Here is a 16,279-nt window from a genome sequence, read left to right on the forward strand (position 1 = left end):
CCCACCCTGGGGAACGGGGAATGTCTCCACCATCCCCCCAAGCCTGCACAAAGCCAAAGCCAAGTTGGGCAGCAGTGGGTCCAAGAGGTAAGCAGTGGGAGGATGGGCATCTGGCTGCAATACTCCACCCTTCGTCCCAGGCGGGTCTCTCCCCTCCCAACCTCCCCTGTCTTCACTCCTCTCTCTCTCTGACGGCTGCCCCTGCCACAGCCAGCCAGGCGCTCAAGCGCGCGCTCTCTCTCTCTCTCTCTCTCTCCCCCTCTCTCGAGCGCGCTCTCTCTCCGTCCCTCTCTCTCTCTCTCTCCCTCGCTGCCTCCCTCCCTCTCTGCGCCCGCCTCCCGTCCTCCCTCGCTCTCTCCCCTCCCCAGCACTGCAGCATTTGCAGACTGCAGCTCCAGCCGCCGCCCGCGCCTCCTCGGCCTCCGCAGCCTCCGCCGCCGCCAGCACCATGGCCAGCACCTTGTCCGGTAGGCGCCCGGCACGCGGGCTTCCTGGGGCGGCGGCGGGTCTGAGCTGAGGCCATTGTCTGGCCTCGCCCAAAGCAGGGGCTGTTGGCGGACTCCTGTTTCCACATCTCAGACCCCGCGCTCAGAGCGCGGGGCGCGGCCGGGCCGAACCCCCATGAGCCAGAGTTCAGGCCAACGGGTTGGGACGACCTGGTGCCCCAAGGGCAAGGATTGTGGCGCTGGTGCGGCGAGCGTGGGCCGTTGGGCAGGGGCCGCGCCCAAGGGAGCACCCAGGGTGAGAACGTCAGGTTTGGAGGCTCATTGCCCCTTCCGTGTCCGCCGTGTCAGGCCAGGCGTGACTGTGGCAGAGTGGCTCCCGGGCCTGACGCGGGCCGGTGCCCCTGGGTGGACGCGCTGGAGAGGTGCGGACAGCGTCCCCCGAGGCGCCCGGCTCCCGCAGATCCTGGTCGGACCTTGCCTTCGCGAGGCTGGGGACTGGGAGGGTAGGACTCTTTGCGGGAGCCCTAGCCCAGGGCTGGCGGGCCCGGGCCCTCCCTGCGCCAAAGGAGCGCCCTGGGGGCTGGAGGGACGCTGCGGAAGGACTGGGGAGCGAGCGGGGAGCCGCGCCCCCGTCGAGCGTCACCGCCCCCTCCCTCGCTGCTGCGGGCTTGGGGACCGCTCTCTGCGACAAGGTGCCACCCGTTCTGGTCGAAAAAAGCCACCGCCCTTTGCGCAGCAGGGTTTGCATGGGGGAGGGGCTGCTGCAGTTTCCAAGCCCTTCCAGCAAGGAGGGGTCTGCCCCTCCCTCCCCGACCGCCCCGCCTCCCAAGCTGCGGATCCACAGACCCCCCCCTCCCGCCCCCTCTTCCCCCCACCCCCCCACCACCAAGGCTGCGACCCTCCTCCCTCGGGGCCTTCCAGGAGGGGAGCTCTGGCGGAGAGGTGGACACGGGGCAGTTACTGGACGCAGGAGAGCTGCAGGTGACCCTGGATGTGAGGACGTTGGGCTTGCTGTCCCCAGGAATGCTCTGAGCCCCAAAACCAGCTTCATCTTTGCACTCCATGTGGAAGGAACAGCAGGGCAGCACCCCCTCCCCAACCTCCACCCCGTTCCCCACTCCATCCGGAACCACACTCCCAACCCTCCCTTCCCTCCCCCCCCATCCCGGAGATGGGCACCCTAGCTAACCTTATTCTCTAGAGAGTGAACACAGCTTTAGCAGAGCTCCACCCACTCTCATGTGCCCAGTCCTGTCCAGCCTCTTAGGCCTCCTGGGCTCCAGGCCCCAGGTGACTTCTGCACTTGTCCAGGAGGGGAACATGTGTGTCACTGACCACACCCCTCCTGCACTGGGTCCGTCCATCTGGTCTTCGTCCGCCCCCTGCTCTCTCTTGTTGACATCCTTAGATATATTGGGATCCGCTCTGGGCAGAATGAGACCTTCCCCTCCAGGAACTGAGGGCAGTCTGTCCTTCTCATGGCCAGAGTGTTACCCCAGTCCTACACTGAGGTGGGGCTTCAGGCCCTCGCTCAGGATCTGTGCCTGAGTGGGAGACAAAGAGCAACCACTCGTGGGCGATGCTCTCGGCCTTTTCTCTCACGCACCCCCTTTAGTAAGAACCCCCTTTAATAAAAGCCCTCAGTAGGCCTCATTCCTGCCATCTGACAGGTAAGCAGGTAGATTAGGTGGTGAAGGGAAATAGCCAAAGCGGCACCACCGATGGCTCTCAGAGGTGGGCCCGACGCTGACCTCACAGCCCCGATACCAGCAGTGCCTTGTTGGGGCCCTGCTGACCCACACTTAGCCCCAGGATTTTTCTGGGTGCCCAGGTTACCTTTTCACCATCCGTTCTGTCCAGCACAGCCACTGCCTCATGGATGTGCTGCATGCCAGCTGGAGAACGTCCCCTGGCCAGAGTCCCATGGGGCTGGGCCTTTCCTGTTTCACCATTGGTGCTGCCCTAGGTAGAGCACAGCCCACACGTGTACCTACCTGTGCTCATCTTCATAAAAGTTTGATAGGAGTTTGGCCCAGAAGTGGCTATGTGAGCGCACCAGTAATTGTGACCGAAATCAGTTTAACTGAATCCCAGCTACGGCTTCTCTGTTAAGAGACCTCTCTGATTGGAGCTGATCTCCCAGGCCTCAGTGGCCTGTCTGCCCCAGCTCGCTGGTGGGCTTCATTTGGCCTTGGTGACTAGAGTCATTGTCTGCTATGATCTCATAGTCACTACAAGATTGACCTTAGCTTTCTCTTCCTCTGTTGACCGAAAAGCTGAGTGCCTGCTGATGGGCTATATTGTTGAGACTCACAACAGGCGGCCCTCCCTTCCCTCCCCTCCATCTCGGAGATGGGCACCCTAGCTAACCTTATTCTCTAGAGAGTGAACACAGCTTTAGCAGACAGGTGGCCATCTCCTGATGTCCTTCCCAGATGCTCAGCTCTTCACACACTTTTGTAGACTCCTGCTCATATCTGTCTCCTTATGCAACTCTGTTGAGCTGGGAGGCCTTGCACATGCTACCTAAACTCTCAGGGCTGCATGTGGATGGGGATGGCAGTGACAGCACCTCCCCTGGGCTTGTTCTGAGAGACAGCAAGATATTGCAGGAACAGTGCTCGGCCTGCTGCCTGACGAGAGGTGCGTGCCCAGTCTGTGTTGGGCAGTGTGACTGTTGCAGCCACATTTTGCAGAGTTTCCTGCTCAGGGAAAGGTGAATTCTGCTGGCAATTCCTGCCATGCTGGGCTCCCAGCACATTGCCTATGACTCTGGCTAGTGAGAGGGGCAGCCTGGATGGCAAGGAGTTTCATCTGTGAAGAAGCAATTAGCAGCCTCCAGGACCCTTCTGGGGTGAGTAGGCATCTGTGGGCCCCCTGCCCTCCCAGTTCTGACTAGACACCACCTATCACCACCACCATGAGGCTCCAAGCAGAAAAGTACAGTCAGAGGCTGGGACTCATGACCAGGCTCCCATCCTGGCATGCTGTGTGACTCTGGCTGGGCCCCTTGCCTTCTGAGTCTCTTTTTTCCCCTCAGTAGAAATGAGCCTGACAAGCGTATCTACCTGGGCTGGCTGGTCTTGAGGGTCAGTTGGGAGTATGGATGTCATGCACCCACCTTATGAGTGATGTCATTATTGTTACCATGCCACTGTAGGCTGAGGTGGTGCCTTCTAACTCTTGCTCACCTGGGATCTAAGCATCCAAAAGGCCAATGTGCATATTTGCATATTTAACATTTAATACAATGAAGAGGAGGAGGGAGATGAAAGCAATCCAGTTCACAGCAGAGATTTGTTTTTTAATGACTCCCTGAAGTCAGTGATGGGGAAGAGAAGGGTCCTGGTGAGGGGGAGAAAGGGCATGCCTCCAAGCTGTAGAGGGGTTTCCTGACTTGAGCTCTGTGTATGGAGAGGTGCCTAGATGGGTCTGGCCCTCAACCTCTTCCCTCTGCAATGAGACATGGCCTTTAAGCCCTCCAGCTCTGAGGACACAGGTGTAACCTCCTGTGTTCGGAGCCGCTGGGCCCAGCCCTGCTCTCCGGCCCCATGTGTGGGCTTTTCCTGGCTCACTCTCTGCAAATTTGCCAATTTCCTCACTTGCTGTCCAGTCCCCTCCAACTTGTAGCCAAACCACACAGCAAGCCTCACTCCCAAAGCCCCCTTCTGGGGGGTGCCCCTTCCCACTTGGCTACTCAGGGAAGGAAGCTCCCCCTGGGCCATCAGCCTGGGAGAAACCAGCCCAGGGAATCTCCATGACCATCAGACACTGAGCTGCACCCCTATTTACAGCTGTAGGACAGAGTCCCTCACTTTCCAGTTGGCACTGGTCCCCTGGGCTGAGCTGTGACCTCAGAGAGCTCTGACTCAGTCTTAGCCCTACCATCCCTCTCCCCTCTATCCTAACAATGCGGTGCTCACGCCTGCCAAACCTCCCCATCCTGCTCCCTGAACTGCTGCCAGCCTCCCTTCATGCTGAGGTGACATTTGTCTGTGAACTTGTTCTTCCTCTGTAATAAATGTGCAGCTCCTTCTCCCAGGAAAACCTCAGCCTCAAGGCAGAGAGGAGCTTGAGCAGCGGCGAGGCCCCAAGCTCCTGGCCTGTATGGTAGACCCATTTGCAGGTTTCACATGTGGTGTAGAAGGACTCCCTGGGAGGTAGGGGAAGCATTGTCTCTTGCCAGGGAGGCTGGTGGTGGCAGGGTTAGACTGAGCCCTTTCCTTCCTGGCCTCTCCCAGGACCCAAGTATGTCGCCTTGACCCAGATACCCTCTTGCTCCCGTCCTGACCTTGCCTCTGAGCACAGGGCTGGTGACTTCCCCAGCCTTTCCAAATGCCCAAATGCCTCCTAGTCTGCTGCTTCTGAAGGGCTGCTTTGCCTGCTCTCACACTCTCTAACTCCCCAGCACATGTATTGTGATGTACCCTCTGCCTTCTTTTTAAAATTAACTTTTCACAGCACAAAAATGCACAAATAGATTCTGCTTGTGAAAAAATAAAATTGGCAACTCAGGCCGAAATTCCCTTGGAAGCCTGCCCTCGTCTGGCCCACTTACCAAGATATGTCTTTGCCCTGCTTCCCCTCCAAGCCCCTTAAAGGCTCTCCCTGCTGCCAGCCCAGGATTCATTGTGCTCCCTTTAAGGTCTCTCGGGCTCTCTCCAGAGGAGTCTGGATCATCAGGACATTTAGATCAAATAACATCATTCTCTGCACTGGTTGTGAGAAAACCCTGCTCACTGTGAGCTATTCCCTCAGACAAGGGCCTGATGATTTCTGTCCTATGTCCTGTGTCCTGTTTCTACACCAGCACTTTCCCCAATTTCACATTAACTCAACTTAAAGACATTGTCTCATGTGAAATTTGATCAGGAATTTTCTTGTCCACCTCAACACTTGTCCAAATTGGTATCTGCCCCTGGGAAGAGCCCTGTAGGTAGCTTTTCCTTCACAGAAGCCATGTTCCCTCTCTGGAGCATCTCTCTGGAGACCTGTCCCAGCTTCTCTAGCTAGGGAGGCAGGGGCATGGGTCTCTGAGCCTCCTGGTCTTTGTGACATGCTGGAGTTGTGGAAAGAACACAGACCACCTGAACTGTACTTGAGGGGCTTTGCACAAGTCACCCTCACCCCTTGGGTCCAGTATCATCTCGGTTGAGCAGGGGGACAGTCTTGGACCTGAAGATGCTTAAACACTAGTGAGACACCTGACCAACGTGTCTACTTTGGGGTCTGGCTTGTCACAAATGGACCACAAATAGCTCATTCATTCCCACTCTGACAGTGGGCTCCTCCGTCTTCTGACAGGGCTCATGGCCTCCTTTTCTAGTTGGGCACTGGGGACACTGGCCGTGGGTACTTGCTCTGCAAAGCTAGAGGGCAGGTGTTGGTGCTGAACGGACAGCTCCCTACCCTCTGGCCCTAGAAGAACAGAAAGCCTGGGCCTGTTCAGAGCCAGGTTTTGGGGGATGGGGGGGGGGGGGAGGCTCCAATGCTGTCAGGGTAAGTGGGGGGGGGCGCATAAGAGGAATTCTGAGGGCTTCACCCAAGTGGACAGCCCAAGAAAGTGCTGCCTGCAGAAGCACCACATCTGATGTGGTGGTTAGTATCTGTGAGAGGGAAAGGGGAGGAAGTAAAGAGGGGGAAGTACAGGGAGGGTGAGTTGGGAAAATACAGTGACAGAGTCATGGAGATGTGGAAAGATACAGACAGAGAGTGACAGAGTGTGAGGGAGACAGAAGGATGAACAGAGACAAACAGAAATGCCAAGAGAGAGAAGAGGAGGGAGGGGAGCACAAGGAGCCTGGAGCAGGGAGAACAATGCAGGACACAGGGAGGGGTGCCAGGGAAAGACCGTCAACTTCTGGGAGGGGTGGGGAGAGGAGGGAAGAGGAGAGGAGAGACGTAGAGAGGTGAGGGAACAGAAAAGAGAGCGAGATAAACAGACTTCCCGACGAGAGACACAGCATGGGAAGAATGCCGGGAGAGGACGAGGGGGCCACCAGGAGGTGAGGTCGTGGCGCCCTCTCATGCTGGCCTCATGCCCACAGCCTACAAGGAGAAGATGAAGGAGTTGTCAGTGCTGTCGCTCATCTGCTCCTGTTTCTACTCACAGCCGCACCCCAACACCATCTACCAGTATGGGGGTGAGTGTGCCCCAGGCCACTGACAGGTCCTGCTTGACCAGTGCCTGCCTCCTCCTTACCTTGTTCCCTGGCCCCGTGGCCTCTCCAACCCCCCTCCCCCACACGCTCCCCTAGTTGGCTTCTGGAGAGGGAAGCTCTGATGGGGGCGGTGGTCCTGGGGGCTCAGGCCTGGGAGTCCCACGTGAGCAGCCGTGCTCCCTCCCCCAGCCCTTGACTTGGATGTGTGCTGGGAACAGGCCCCCTCAGCATCCTGAAGTCCCCGTCTGATCTTACAGACATGGAGGTGAAGCAGCTGGACAAGAGGGCCTCTGGCCAGAGCTTCGAGGTCATCCTCAAGTCCCCTTCTGACCTGTCCCCTGAGAGCCCAGTGCTCTCCTCTCCCCCCAAGAGGAAGGACACCTCCCTGGAGGGGCTGCAGAAGCGGCTGGAGGCAGCTGAGGAACGGAGGAAGGTGAGGAGCCCACCCCTGCCTCCAGGTCCTGAGGAAGGTGGCCAGGAGGCCTGGATGGGCACAGACAGAGCCCTCCAGGCACAGGGTACTCCAAGCTGCTGCTTGGCTATTAGCTTGGGGGGGAGAGGGTCTCATGGTTCCCTGGATCGCCTCTGGGGAGATCAGAATGGGACAGGGAGGATAAGGCATCCCCAAAGGCAGCCAGCCGGAGACAGATAGGAAGCAGATGCTGTTGGAGGGGATGTCCTTGGCCACAGCCAGGAGGGGTCCTGGGACATGAGGCTAGACTAGCACCCTTCTCCAGGGCAGAGAAGTGAGAACAAAGGGGCTGCCATGTGTTGGGGGCTGCAAGCCCAGACCTGCTGGGAGCTCAGGGGGCCCCAGCCTCCCTCCCCACCCCTCCCCCTCACACCAGCCCCATGGAGACTGAAACACACACAACAGGGGTACCCTCAGGAGTGCAGTGCTGAGGGCTGCCCCTTGGGCAGGGGCAGTGGCTCTGGATCCCTTGTAGCATGTCCCAGTGAAACCTGGGAACCCAGGCCTCCTAGGGTTAGCTAGTAGTGACTGGCACGTGGGTGGGCCCAGAAGGAAGGAAGTGTGGGTGATCATCCTTGGGTCTCTGACCCTCACCAAGCAGCCCCTCCCCCAAATAAGGACAGACAGTATAGAGCCAGGAGTCCCGGGCTCCTTGCCCCAACCAGTCCCTTCTCCCCAGCCCTGGGGGCCCGTGCACAGCTCTCCGCACCTCAGGGAATTCAGAACCTGGTGGGTATCACGCACCTACTTTTTAGAGGAGACAGTGAAGGCTCAGTGACAGCCCTTAAGTTTGGAACTTGCTCTGCTCCTCCAACATTCCCTGAGTGCATCAGGAGCTCTGGAGGCGGCAGCGAGCAGGACAGAGCCTCTCTTACTGCGTGGGCGCACTCAGCCTCGTGGGAGGGGCAGCTCTGGGAGCTGAGAACTCACAGAAAGGGTCAGCAGCTTCCGGTGTGTCTGGGGCCGAGGGTTCTGCGGGCACGCGGACCTTGTGATGCTAAAGCCCAGGAAGTCCCCGGCAAAGCGGGACCAGGTGGACACCCTCGCCGACGGCAGGACAGTGTAGATCCGGGCTCCTGGAGGACGCGCGTCCCGGGGCAGCAGGGCAGGGCAATGAGGGCACTGGGCGGGGCGAGACCGCGCGCCGGTGGGGGGGGGGAGGGCAGGCTGGGGGCGGGGCGGGGCGGAGCGGGCGGCCACCGCCCACGCGCGCGCCCCCGCCCGTCCGCACAGACGCAGGAGGCGCAGGTGCTAAAGCAGCTGGCCGAGCGGCGCGAGCACGAGCGCGAGGTGCTGCACAAGGCGCTGGAGGAGAACAACAACTTCAGTCGTCTGGCGGAGGAGAAGCTCAACTACAAGATGGAGCTCAGCAAGGAGATCCGCGAGGCGCACCTGGCGGCGCTGCGCGAGCGGCTGCGCGAGAAGGTGCGCGCCGGGGCGGGGCTTGAGCAGGGAACGCGACCGGGACCGGGAGGGGGCGTGCCAAAGCAGGAAGGGGCGGGGCTCCACGCAGGGGGCGGTGCCGGGGCGGGGTGGGTCCCGGGCCGCGAGAGGCGGGCTCCGCCTGCATTTGTTGGGCGCCTCCCGCAGTGCCACAGCCAAGGCCAATTGTCCAGTCCCGGTGGGACAGGGCCAATAACCGCGGTAATAAACGGGTGGTCATTGTTTTGGAAGTGCCCGGAAGGACGCGTATCCCGGGTTTGAGCCAGAAGAGGGGAGGGGCCGGGGAAGCACCCACGAGCCCCTTCGTTCGGTTGGCCCCTGCCCACCGCACCACCAGCGCTCTCGCGCCCCGGCTGCTCCCCGTCCAGCTAGGAGACAGCCCAGAGTGAGGCGAGGCCCTGCCCTGGCCGGAGCCCCCGGGAGTGGCCTCTGCTTCAGACCACAGGGTGGAACCAGGTTGGTGCCAGGGGACACCGTGGAGTCCGCAATCCCAAGGAAGTTACCTGAGTTCCAACTCCCCCTCTGTGGTTTGGGCGCAACCCCAGTCGCATTGAGGGCCAGTCCCCGCACTCGGGCCACACTGTCAGAGGATGACGCGGACCTCCTCCTGCTCTCTGTTGACCCTCAGTCCTGGTCGCTAAGGTGCCCTCGTTGGTCGCTTCTCCCGCACTTGGGAGGGTCCCTGAAAACTGGGTGTGGGGGAGGGGCGGGGCGCCGCCCACCTCCACCTGTCCTCACAGGAGCTGCACGCAGCTGAAGTGCGCAGGAACAAGGAGCAGCGAGAGGAGATGTCCGGCTAAGGGGCTGCGGCCCAGAGGCGCCTGGATCCTGAGAGGAGACGTCTACACACGCGGGTTCTGGTTTCGTCTTGTCCCACTTTGTCTAGATGCAACTTTGGTTCCTGCCCCCTCCCTACCCTGCACTCCTAGCTCATGCTTCTCTTTCCGCTCTGAGCTGTCCAGTCCTTGTGGCCTGTCACTCTCCACAGGCTCTCCCTCAAGGAGCCACCAGAACATGGCACACAGTCCCTCAGTTCAGGCACCAGGCCGGGCAGTGGCTGGGTCCCCTCTTGGTGGCCCTCTTAGCAGACGTGGTGGCAGCCTCAATAAATCCAGTGGTGGTAGCAGGAACATGTGGGTCCTTATGCTGGGTTGTCCCGTGAGCACCTTGTCACTTGGGGCACAGCCTCTGAGCCAGCTCCCCGCCGATAGGCAAAGGCACACCACCTGTGCCGTCTTCGGTGGGACAGGGCCTGAGCGCGTGGGAGGGGACGGAGGAAGAAAGAAGGACCTCGGGGCAGGGCATTCTGTCACTGCGGCCAGCCGAGGAAGCCGTCTGTGCAGTGGAATGTTTTGGAATTTGTGGGTACGGTTGGCAGCCTTTTACTGTGGTCGCAGAGGGGTCCTCTGAGACCACCTGGTCTTCAGGGGGCAATTTGGGCTGACCTGGGAGGCCACAGCCATTGCCTGTGGCTGAAGTGGGAGTGGGGAGGGATATGGCCTGGCCTGAGTCTCCCAGGAAGCGGGAATTCTCCACCGGGGACCCAGGAGCGAGCCGCCATGGTCTAGAGGGTTGTGGGCACCCCTTGCCGGCCCCTCCTCCCGGGAGTGCCCTCCTAGAGCTTCTGGCCCAGTACCCACGTGGGGAAAGCCCTCCTCCATCATCACTGCTCTTCTCCCCCTGGACTTCACAGACCCTTGGGGAACCCCGTCCTCGGAGCTCTTTTGAGTCTTGGCCCCTTCGCATGCCCTCACTCCGGTAGAAAGACGCTCCCATGATGCTCCTGGCCATGGGCCTTTCAGGCTTGCCTCCGGACAGGTGTGGCTAGGCGTGAGTGAGTGGCAGCCACGAGTGCCCCTCAGGGAACAGACAGCAAAGGGAGTAGGGGCCCAGCTGCCTGCAGATTCAGATGCTGGGGGACAGGGTTCCCAAACAGCCTTCCTCCCTTCTCCATCCTTGACGTTCTTGACCAGCGGCCCCCTCTGGGCAGCCTGCAGGTTGGAGACGTGGCCCTAGGCCTCTCCTGCCAAGACCTTCCTGGACCGGGTTCCTTCCCCTCCCTCAGCCAGGGGTGCAACCTCCAGATCCCCCAGCGCTGGCCTGTGAGGCCTTCATCTGCTGGACACGGGCGGTGTCCAGTCTTTGTGTCACCGTGGCATCCTGCCCTTCTCCATAGCAGTCCCATCCCACAGCTGAGCACCGAGGGCAGGGTCCCTGTTGACCATCCTCTTGCTGGCCAGCATGAGGGGACAGACTGCAGGTTCTTGCAGGACCCAGAGCCGGCACCTCAGAAACCAGGTGGGTCCAGCGCCCAGTGCCCCGGTATCCGTCCCACAGAAACCTACGGGGGCACTGCTGGTGGTCTCCCAGGGCCGAGCCAGAGCGCACAGTAGACACAGATTCCCTGCCATAGACTTAGAGGAAGTAGGGACCCACACCCACTCTCCTAATCCCCACCCACACGGCCTCCGAGGGAGCGGCAAGTTAGGATTGGAACCCACATGTGGCTTTTGTGGGACTCGGAAGGGGAAGCAGAAAGAGAAGGGAAGGCTGGATCTGTGAGCCGGGGCAGCTCTCGCATAGCTGGAAGCCTAGTGTGGCTGTGCCGACGTCCTCCACGTAGTGAAAGTGAACTTTACATTAAATCAAATGAATGACTACAGACAGAAAAACTCGCGTGTTTAAGAAGCGGTTGAACTGTGCCCTGTGCATCCTGCATCTGTGGGGTCACACGGGCTTCAGGGCCACTCCTCGTGAGTGCCTGAATGCTTAGTGTAGAACTCCGACTAAAGCCCCTTATCAAGCTTGTTTGAATCACAATTACCGACAGTTCTAACGACCTTGGGGCTTTAAGAAGTGAGTGTGGAAATGACCCCCCAGTCCATTTTCCTCTCTGGAGCCCCAGGTGACAGTGGCAGTGTGAGGGAGGGGGCAGGACTTGTGGCTGCAGGGGGACTGTCCTGGCAGCTTGGGCTCGGGGGCCTCCGGCTGCTGCGATGGGGGGCACATGGGGGCCTGAGGTCTGAGGCTTGTCTTTCTCACTGCACCGTCCTGTGGATCTCACTCAGGTGTGGGTGGGTCCTGGCCTCCCAGGGATGTACCCCACGGCTCTGTGGACCCCACTGCGCAGCTGATCGCTCACAGGCAGAAAACGGGTTCCTTGAGCGGCAAAAGGAGAACGAGAAGACATTGGACTTCAACTGGTCGTCGGCCTGTTCCATGGGACCCACGTAGCCATTTGGGGTGCCCAGCAGGGACCCCTCTGCTAGGGAGGAGGCATGTTTGGTGGCTGTCCACGCAGCGTCTGCTCAGGCCCACACATGGGCCTCAGGCCCAGGCCCTGAGTAGGTGCCTGCTCCCCAGGGTCCAGGGAGACCCGGTCACCTCTCCCCCACACTCCTGGCCCTCCCCTGAGGCAGTCCTAGTGACTTCCCCAGGCTGACACAGTGGGAACCATATCCTCACCTTCCCCTGCCCAGGGACAGGTGGGAAAGGCAGACTCTGGACACACAGCTCCATAAGAAATAGAGCCATCAGAAGCCTGGGGACAATGGGAGAGAAAGGGAGCGTGTTGAGAATATTTTCATGAGGCATAAGCTCTGCACGGCTGTATTCTGGTTACATAGACACATGCACGCCACGGAGCCTGGCGTTCCCAGAGGACCAGGCTGGTCACAGACCAGGGCTTCTCGACTCTTAGGGGGGCCCTAATCAGGCAGCGAGGGGCAGATGGCATCTGCAACAGTCATAACATGGAGGAATCCTTCACGGACAGATCACGCTTTCCCTAACAAAGAAAAGGAAAGGCAGGAGCCCTTCTGGGGAGCCAGTCCTGTATTAGTTATCTACCGCTGTGGAACAAGTTACCCCAAGCGGTGGCTTAAAACAACACCCCTCATCTCACAGCGTCCATAAATCAGGGTCTCAGGAGCTGGGCCGTCTGGCTCAGGGTCTCTCCTGAGGTCGTGGTTGGGACATCGGCCAAGGCCCTGGTCACCTGCAGGCTGGACCTGGGCTGGAGGATCCCCGAGTTGGCCCGCTTACGCAGATTCGACGTCAGGTCCTCTCCCCATGAACTCTCCCAGGGCTGGTCCCCTCGGGGCGAGCCGCCTGAGCTGCGTGAACCGATCCTGGGCGGAGCACACACATGCCCTTTGTTAGAAGCGCGTCTCCGGGGTGCCTGGGTGGCTCAGTCGGTTGAGCGTCCCACTTTGGCTCAGGTCGTGATCTCACGGTTCATGAGTTTGAGCCTCGCTTCCGGCTCTGTGCTGACAGCTCAGAGCCTGGAGCCTGCTTCGGATTCTGTGTCTCCCTCTCTCTACCCCTTGTCCGCTCGCCCACACTCTCTCTGTCTCTCTCTCAAAAATAAACATAAAAAAAAAAAAAGCAGCAGCACATCATCAAGAAGAGCCCGCACTGGAGGGGAGTCAGGCTCCACCTGCGGAGAGGAAGTGTGTCAAAGGATCTATGGGCATCTTTTATACCCGCCTCAGGCGTCCTGTCTTGAGCAACCCGCGTGTTGTGGACACAGCTGGTGTTCACTCAGTGTCTGGGGGCTGCAGCGGGCCCCCGCCCCAAAATACGGCGTCTAGCAAAACAGGCCAGATGGCGGCACAGAGAGATGTCTGTCCCGGGCATGGCCTCCCTGCAGCCTCTCGCAGGCTTCCCCTCGGGTGAGCTCAGCTGTGGCTGCGTGCAGGTGGGGGCGGAAGAAGCGAGCACCGACCACGGCCGCCTCTCTCTTCGCTGAAGAAGTTTCGCTCTTCAACACTGATATTAGTTTTCTAGGTCTGCGGTGACAAGTACCACAAACTGGGGCTGAAAACATCAGAAATGTATTTGCTCACAGTTCTGAGGCCAGAAGCCGAAAATCAAGGGGTCACAAGGCCGTGCTTCCTCTGAAACCTGGGCCAGAGAATCCTCCTGGCCTCTCCTAGCTCTGGCTGTTGGGAAAGGCAGCCTTTCAGTCCCAAGCAGCACCACTTAAGAATGGGCTTCCGGGGCGCCTGGGCAGCTTGGTCAGCTAAGCGTGGGACTTCGGCTCAGGTCATGTTCTCACGGTTTGTGAGTTCGAGCCCCGTGTCGGGCTCTTTGCTGACAGCTCAGAGCCTGGAGCCTGCTTCGGATTCTGTGTCTCCCTCTCTGCCCCTCCCCCACTCACCATCTGTCTCTCTTTGTCTCTCAGAAATAATACTTAAAAATTTACAAAAAAAGGAAAAAAAAAGGGCTTTGGGCCTGGAACCTTCTTTCCAACAAATAAGAAGCCCACAGAACTTGTGCGGGACACACTTCCCCACCGCGAGCTCAGTCCTGCTCGTGCCTGCACCGTCAGGCAGGCCCCCGGCTCTCAGGGGGTGGGGCCTTCCCCCTGCGGCACAGGAGGGGTGGGGCCGTGGGGACCAGCCACCCAAGTGGACCCCACTGCCCCTTCCTCTTCCTCGCATGAGTAAACTGCTCTCAGCACCCGGCTGCTTCATGGTTTCCTTGGCAACTCCGATGCCAGGATGCAGGGGCAGAAGTGTTTGGACTTTTACCCGAGCGGCTGGTGCTGTGATGAGCTTTGCTCTCCCCTGGGATGGGGAACCAGAGCTGGTGTTCTGCTGAACACTCAAAATCTTTGGCATCCCTTGGCTTGTACACGTGTCACGCCAGTCTCTGTGGCCACATGGCCGTCTCCCCTTTGTGCGTGTCTCTATGGGACACGAGACGTTGGATTCAGGGTCCAGCCTGATACAATATGGCCTCGTTTTAACCAGCGACGCCTGCAACAACGCTATTTCCAAGTAAGGTCACACTCTGAGTTACTAGGAGTTGAGATGTCAACATATTTTGGGGAGGGACACAATTCAGCCGCAACCAGAAGTTGCAGACATATAATTCATAGCTTTATTTTTTTAAGGGTTTATCTGTTTTTAAGTATTTCTACACCCAACGTAGGGCTTAGACTCACAACCCTGAGATTAAGAGTCACGTGCTCCACTGACTGAGCCCGCCAGGTGCCCCAGTATAATTAACTTTAAGACACTCGTGCATTTAGGGGCGCCTGGGGGGCTCAGTCAGTTGAGCGTCTGACTTTGGCTCAGGTCACGATCTCACGGTTCGTGAGTTTGAGCCCCGCGTCGGGCTCTGTGCTGACAGTTCGGAGCCTGGAGCCTGCTTCGGATTCTGTGTCTCCCTCTTTCTCTGCCCCTCCCCTGCTCATGCTCTGTCTCTCTCTGTCTCAAAAATAAATAAAAAACATTAAAAAAAAAAAAGGCATTCATGCATTTATTTGTGTATTCAGCATGAGTTCAGCAAGTGCTTACTGTGTGTGTGTGCCTCACTCCAGAGAATGGTGTTGACTCGAAAGCCTAGCTCCTGCCCTGGGAGAACTTCCGTGGTAGTAAGACTATGCACACAGGGTAAGTTATGATTTTTCAGGGCATTTTAAAACGTTTCTGGGGGCGCCTGGGTGGCTCAGTCGGTTAAGCGGCCGACTTCGGCTCAGGTCACGATCTCGCAGTCCCTGAGTTCAAGCCCCGCGTCGGGCTCTGTGCTGACAGCTCAGAGCCTGGAGCCTGTTTCAGATTCTGTGTCTCCCTCTCTCTGACCCTCCCCTGTTCATGCTCTGTCTCTCCCTGTCTCAAAAATAAATAAAACGTTAAAAAAAAATAAAAGAGAGAAAAAAAATTTTTTAAAAAATAAAAAAAACAAAAGAAAAAAAAAGTTTCTGATCTTCATAATGTCCACTATGAGGAAAACAGGTAGGCGTTATTGTATCACGTCAATGTTTTTTCTGGTTATACGTGTCACATGTTCACTGCAAAAGTACAGAGAAAAAAACCTCGAGCCACCAAAGCTGCTTTCCTTCAGACAGGACGTGCGTGGTTAGCAGTGTTGACGCTGACACACTTAGAGCCTCTGGGAGCCGTGCTTCTGTGTCCTGTGGCTGCCCCGCTGCACCGGGCTTTTGGGAAATTCTTTCCAACTTTTTGGTTTCATAAACTTTCTGTTAATGTAGATTGTGCAGATTCACAGTTACCATGTTAGAAATTAAAACTCAGAAATTAAAAAAAGAGCAATTCATCTGAAATGATCCACCCGTTACATATTAACGTAACATTTTGAGAAACAGTATTGTGCTGCGACTCTACCCAAGTAAAAAAAAATTAGTGAAAGTAATAATCTCACTTAAGGAAAGAAAGACCCCTATTGGGGTGCGTGGGGGGCTCAGTCGGTTAAACATCCGACTTTGGCTCAGGTCATGATCTCACAGCTCGTGGGTTCGAGCCTGCATAGGGCTCGGTGCTGGCAGCTCGGAGCCTGGAGCCTGCTTTGGATTCTGTGTCTTCCTCTCTCTCTGCCCCTCCCACACTCACGCTCTGTCTCTCTCTCTCTCTCAAAAATGAATAAACATTAAAAAAATTTTTTAATTGCAAAATAAACCCCTTAATTTTAGAAGTTCCCTAAGATATAATGGAAAATGACAAAATAATGTAAAACAAAAGTGAAATAAAAGCACAAAAGATGTAAAATAAAATCAAAGTGGAAAAACAACAGAAAAGACAAGGGCTCTAGGATCTTAACTGGATCCTGAAAAATTACATTTGATTTTAGTGACCTGGTGAAAACATACAGTGATATTGTAGCACAAATATCTAACAATGTTTGCTTAAAAAAAAACCAGGGGCTCCTGGGTGGCTCAGTTGGTTAAGTGTCCGACTCTTGATTTCAGCTCAGGTCATGATCTCATAATCACAAATCAAGCCCCGAATTGG

General features: G+C 57.7%; 1 protein-coding gene across 1 annotated transcript; it reads left to right on the top strand.

Moving 5' to 3' along the window:
* The first annotated feature begins 362 nt into the window (after positions 1–362).
* Positions 363–9,652, top strand: STMN3 (stathmin 3). Its single transcript, XM_030309183.2, has 5 exons — positions 363–467; positions 6,494–6,589; positions 6,865–7,040; positions 8,313–8,504; positions 9,263–9,652. Exons 1-5 carry the CDS (start codon positions 449–451, stop codon positions 9,320–9,322), a joined length of 543 nt encoding a protein of 180 aa, XP_030165043.1. The 5' UTR covers positions 363–448; the 3' UTR covers positions 9,323–9,652.
* The last annotated feature ends 6,627 nt before the right edge of the window (positions 9,653–16,279 follow it).

The sequence above is a fragment of the Lynx canadensis genome, chromosome A3 (assembly GCF_007474595.2).
Source record: "Lynx canadensis isolate LIC74 chromosome A3, mLynCan4.pri.v2, whole genome shotgun sequence".
NCBI lineage: Eukaryota > Metazoa > Chordata > Mammalia > Carnivora > Felidae > Lynx > Lynx canadensis.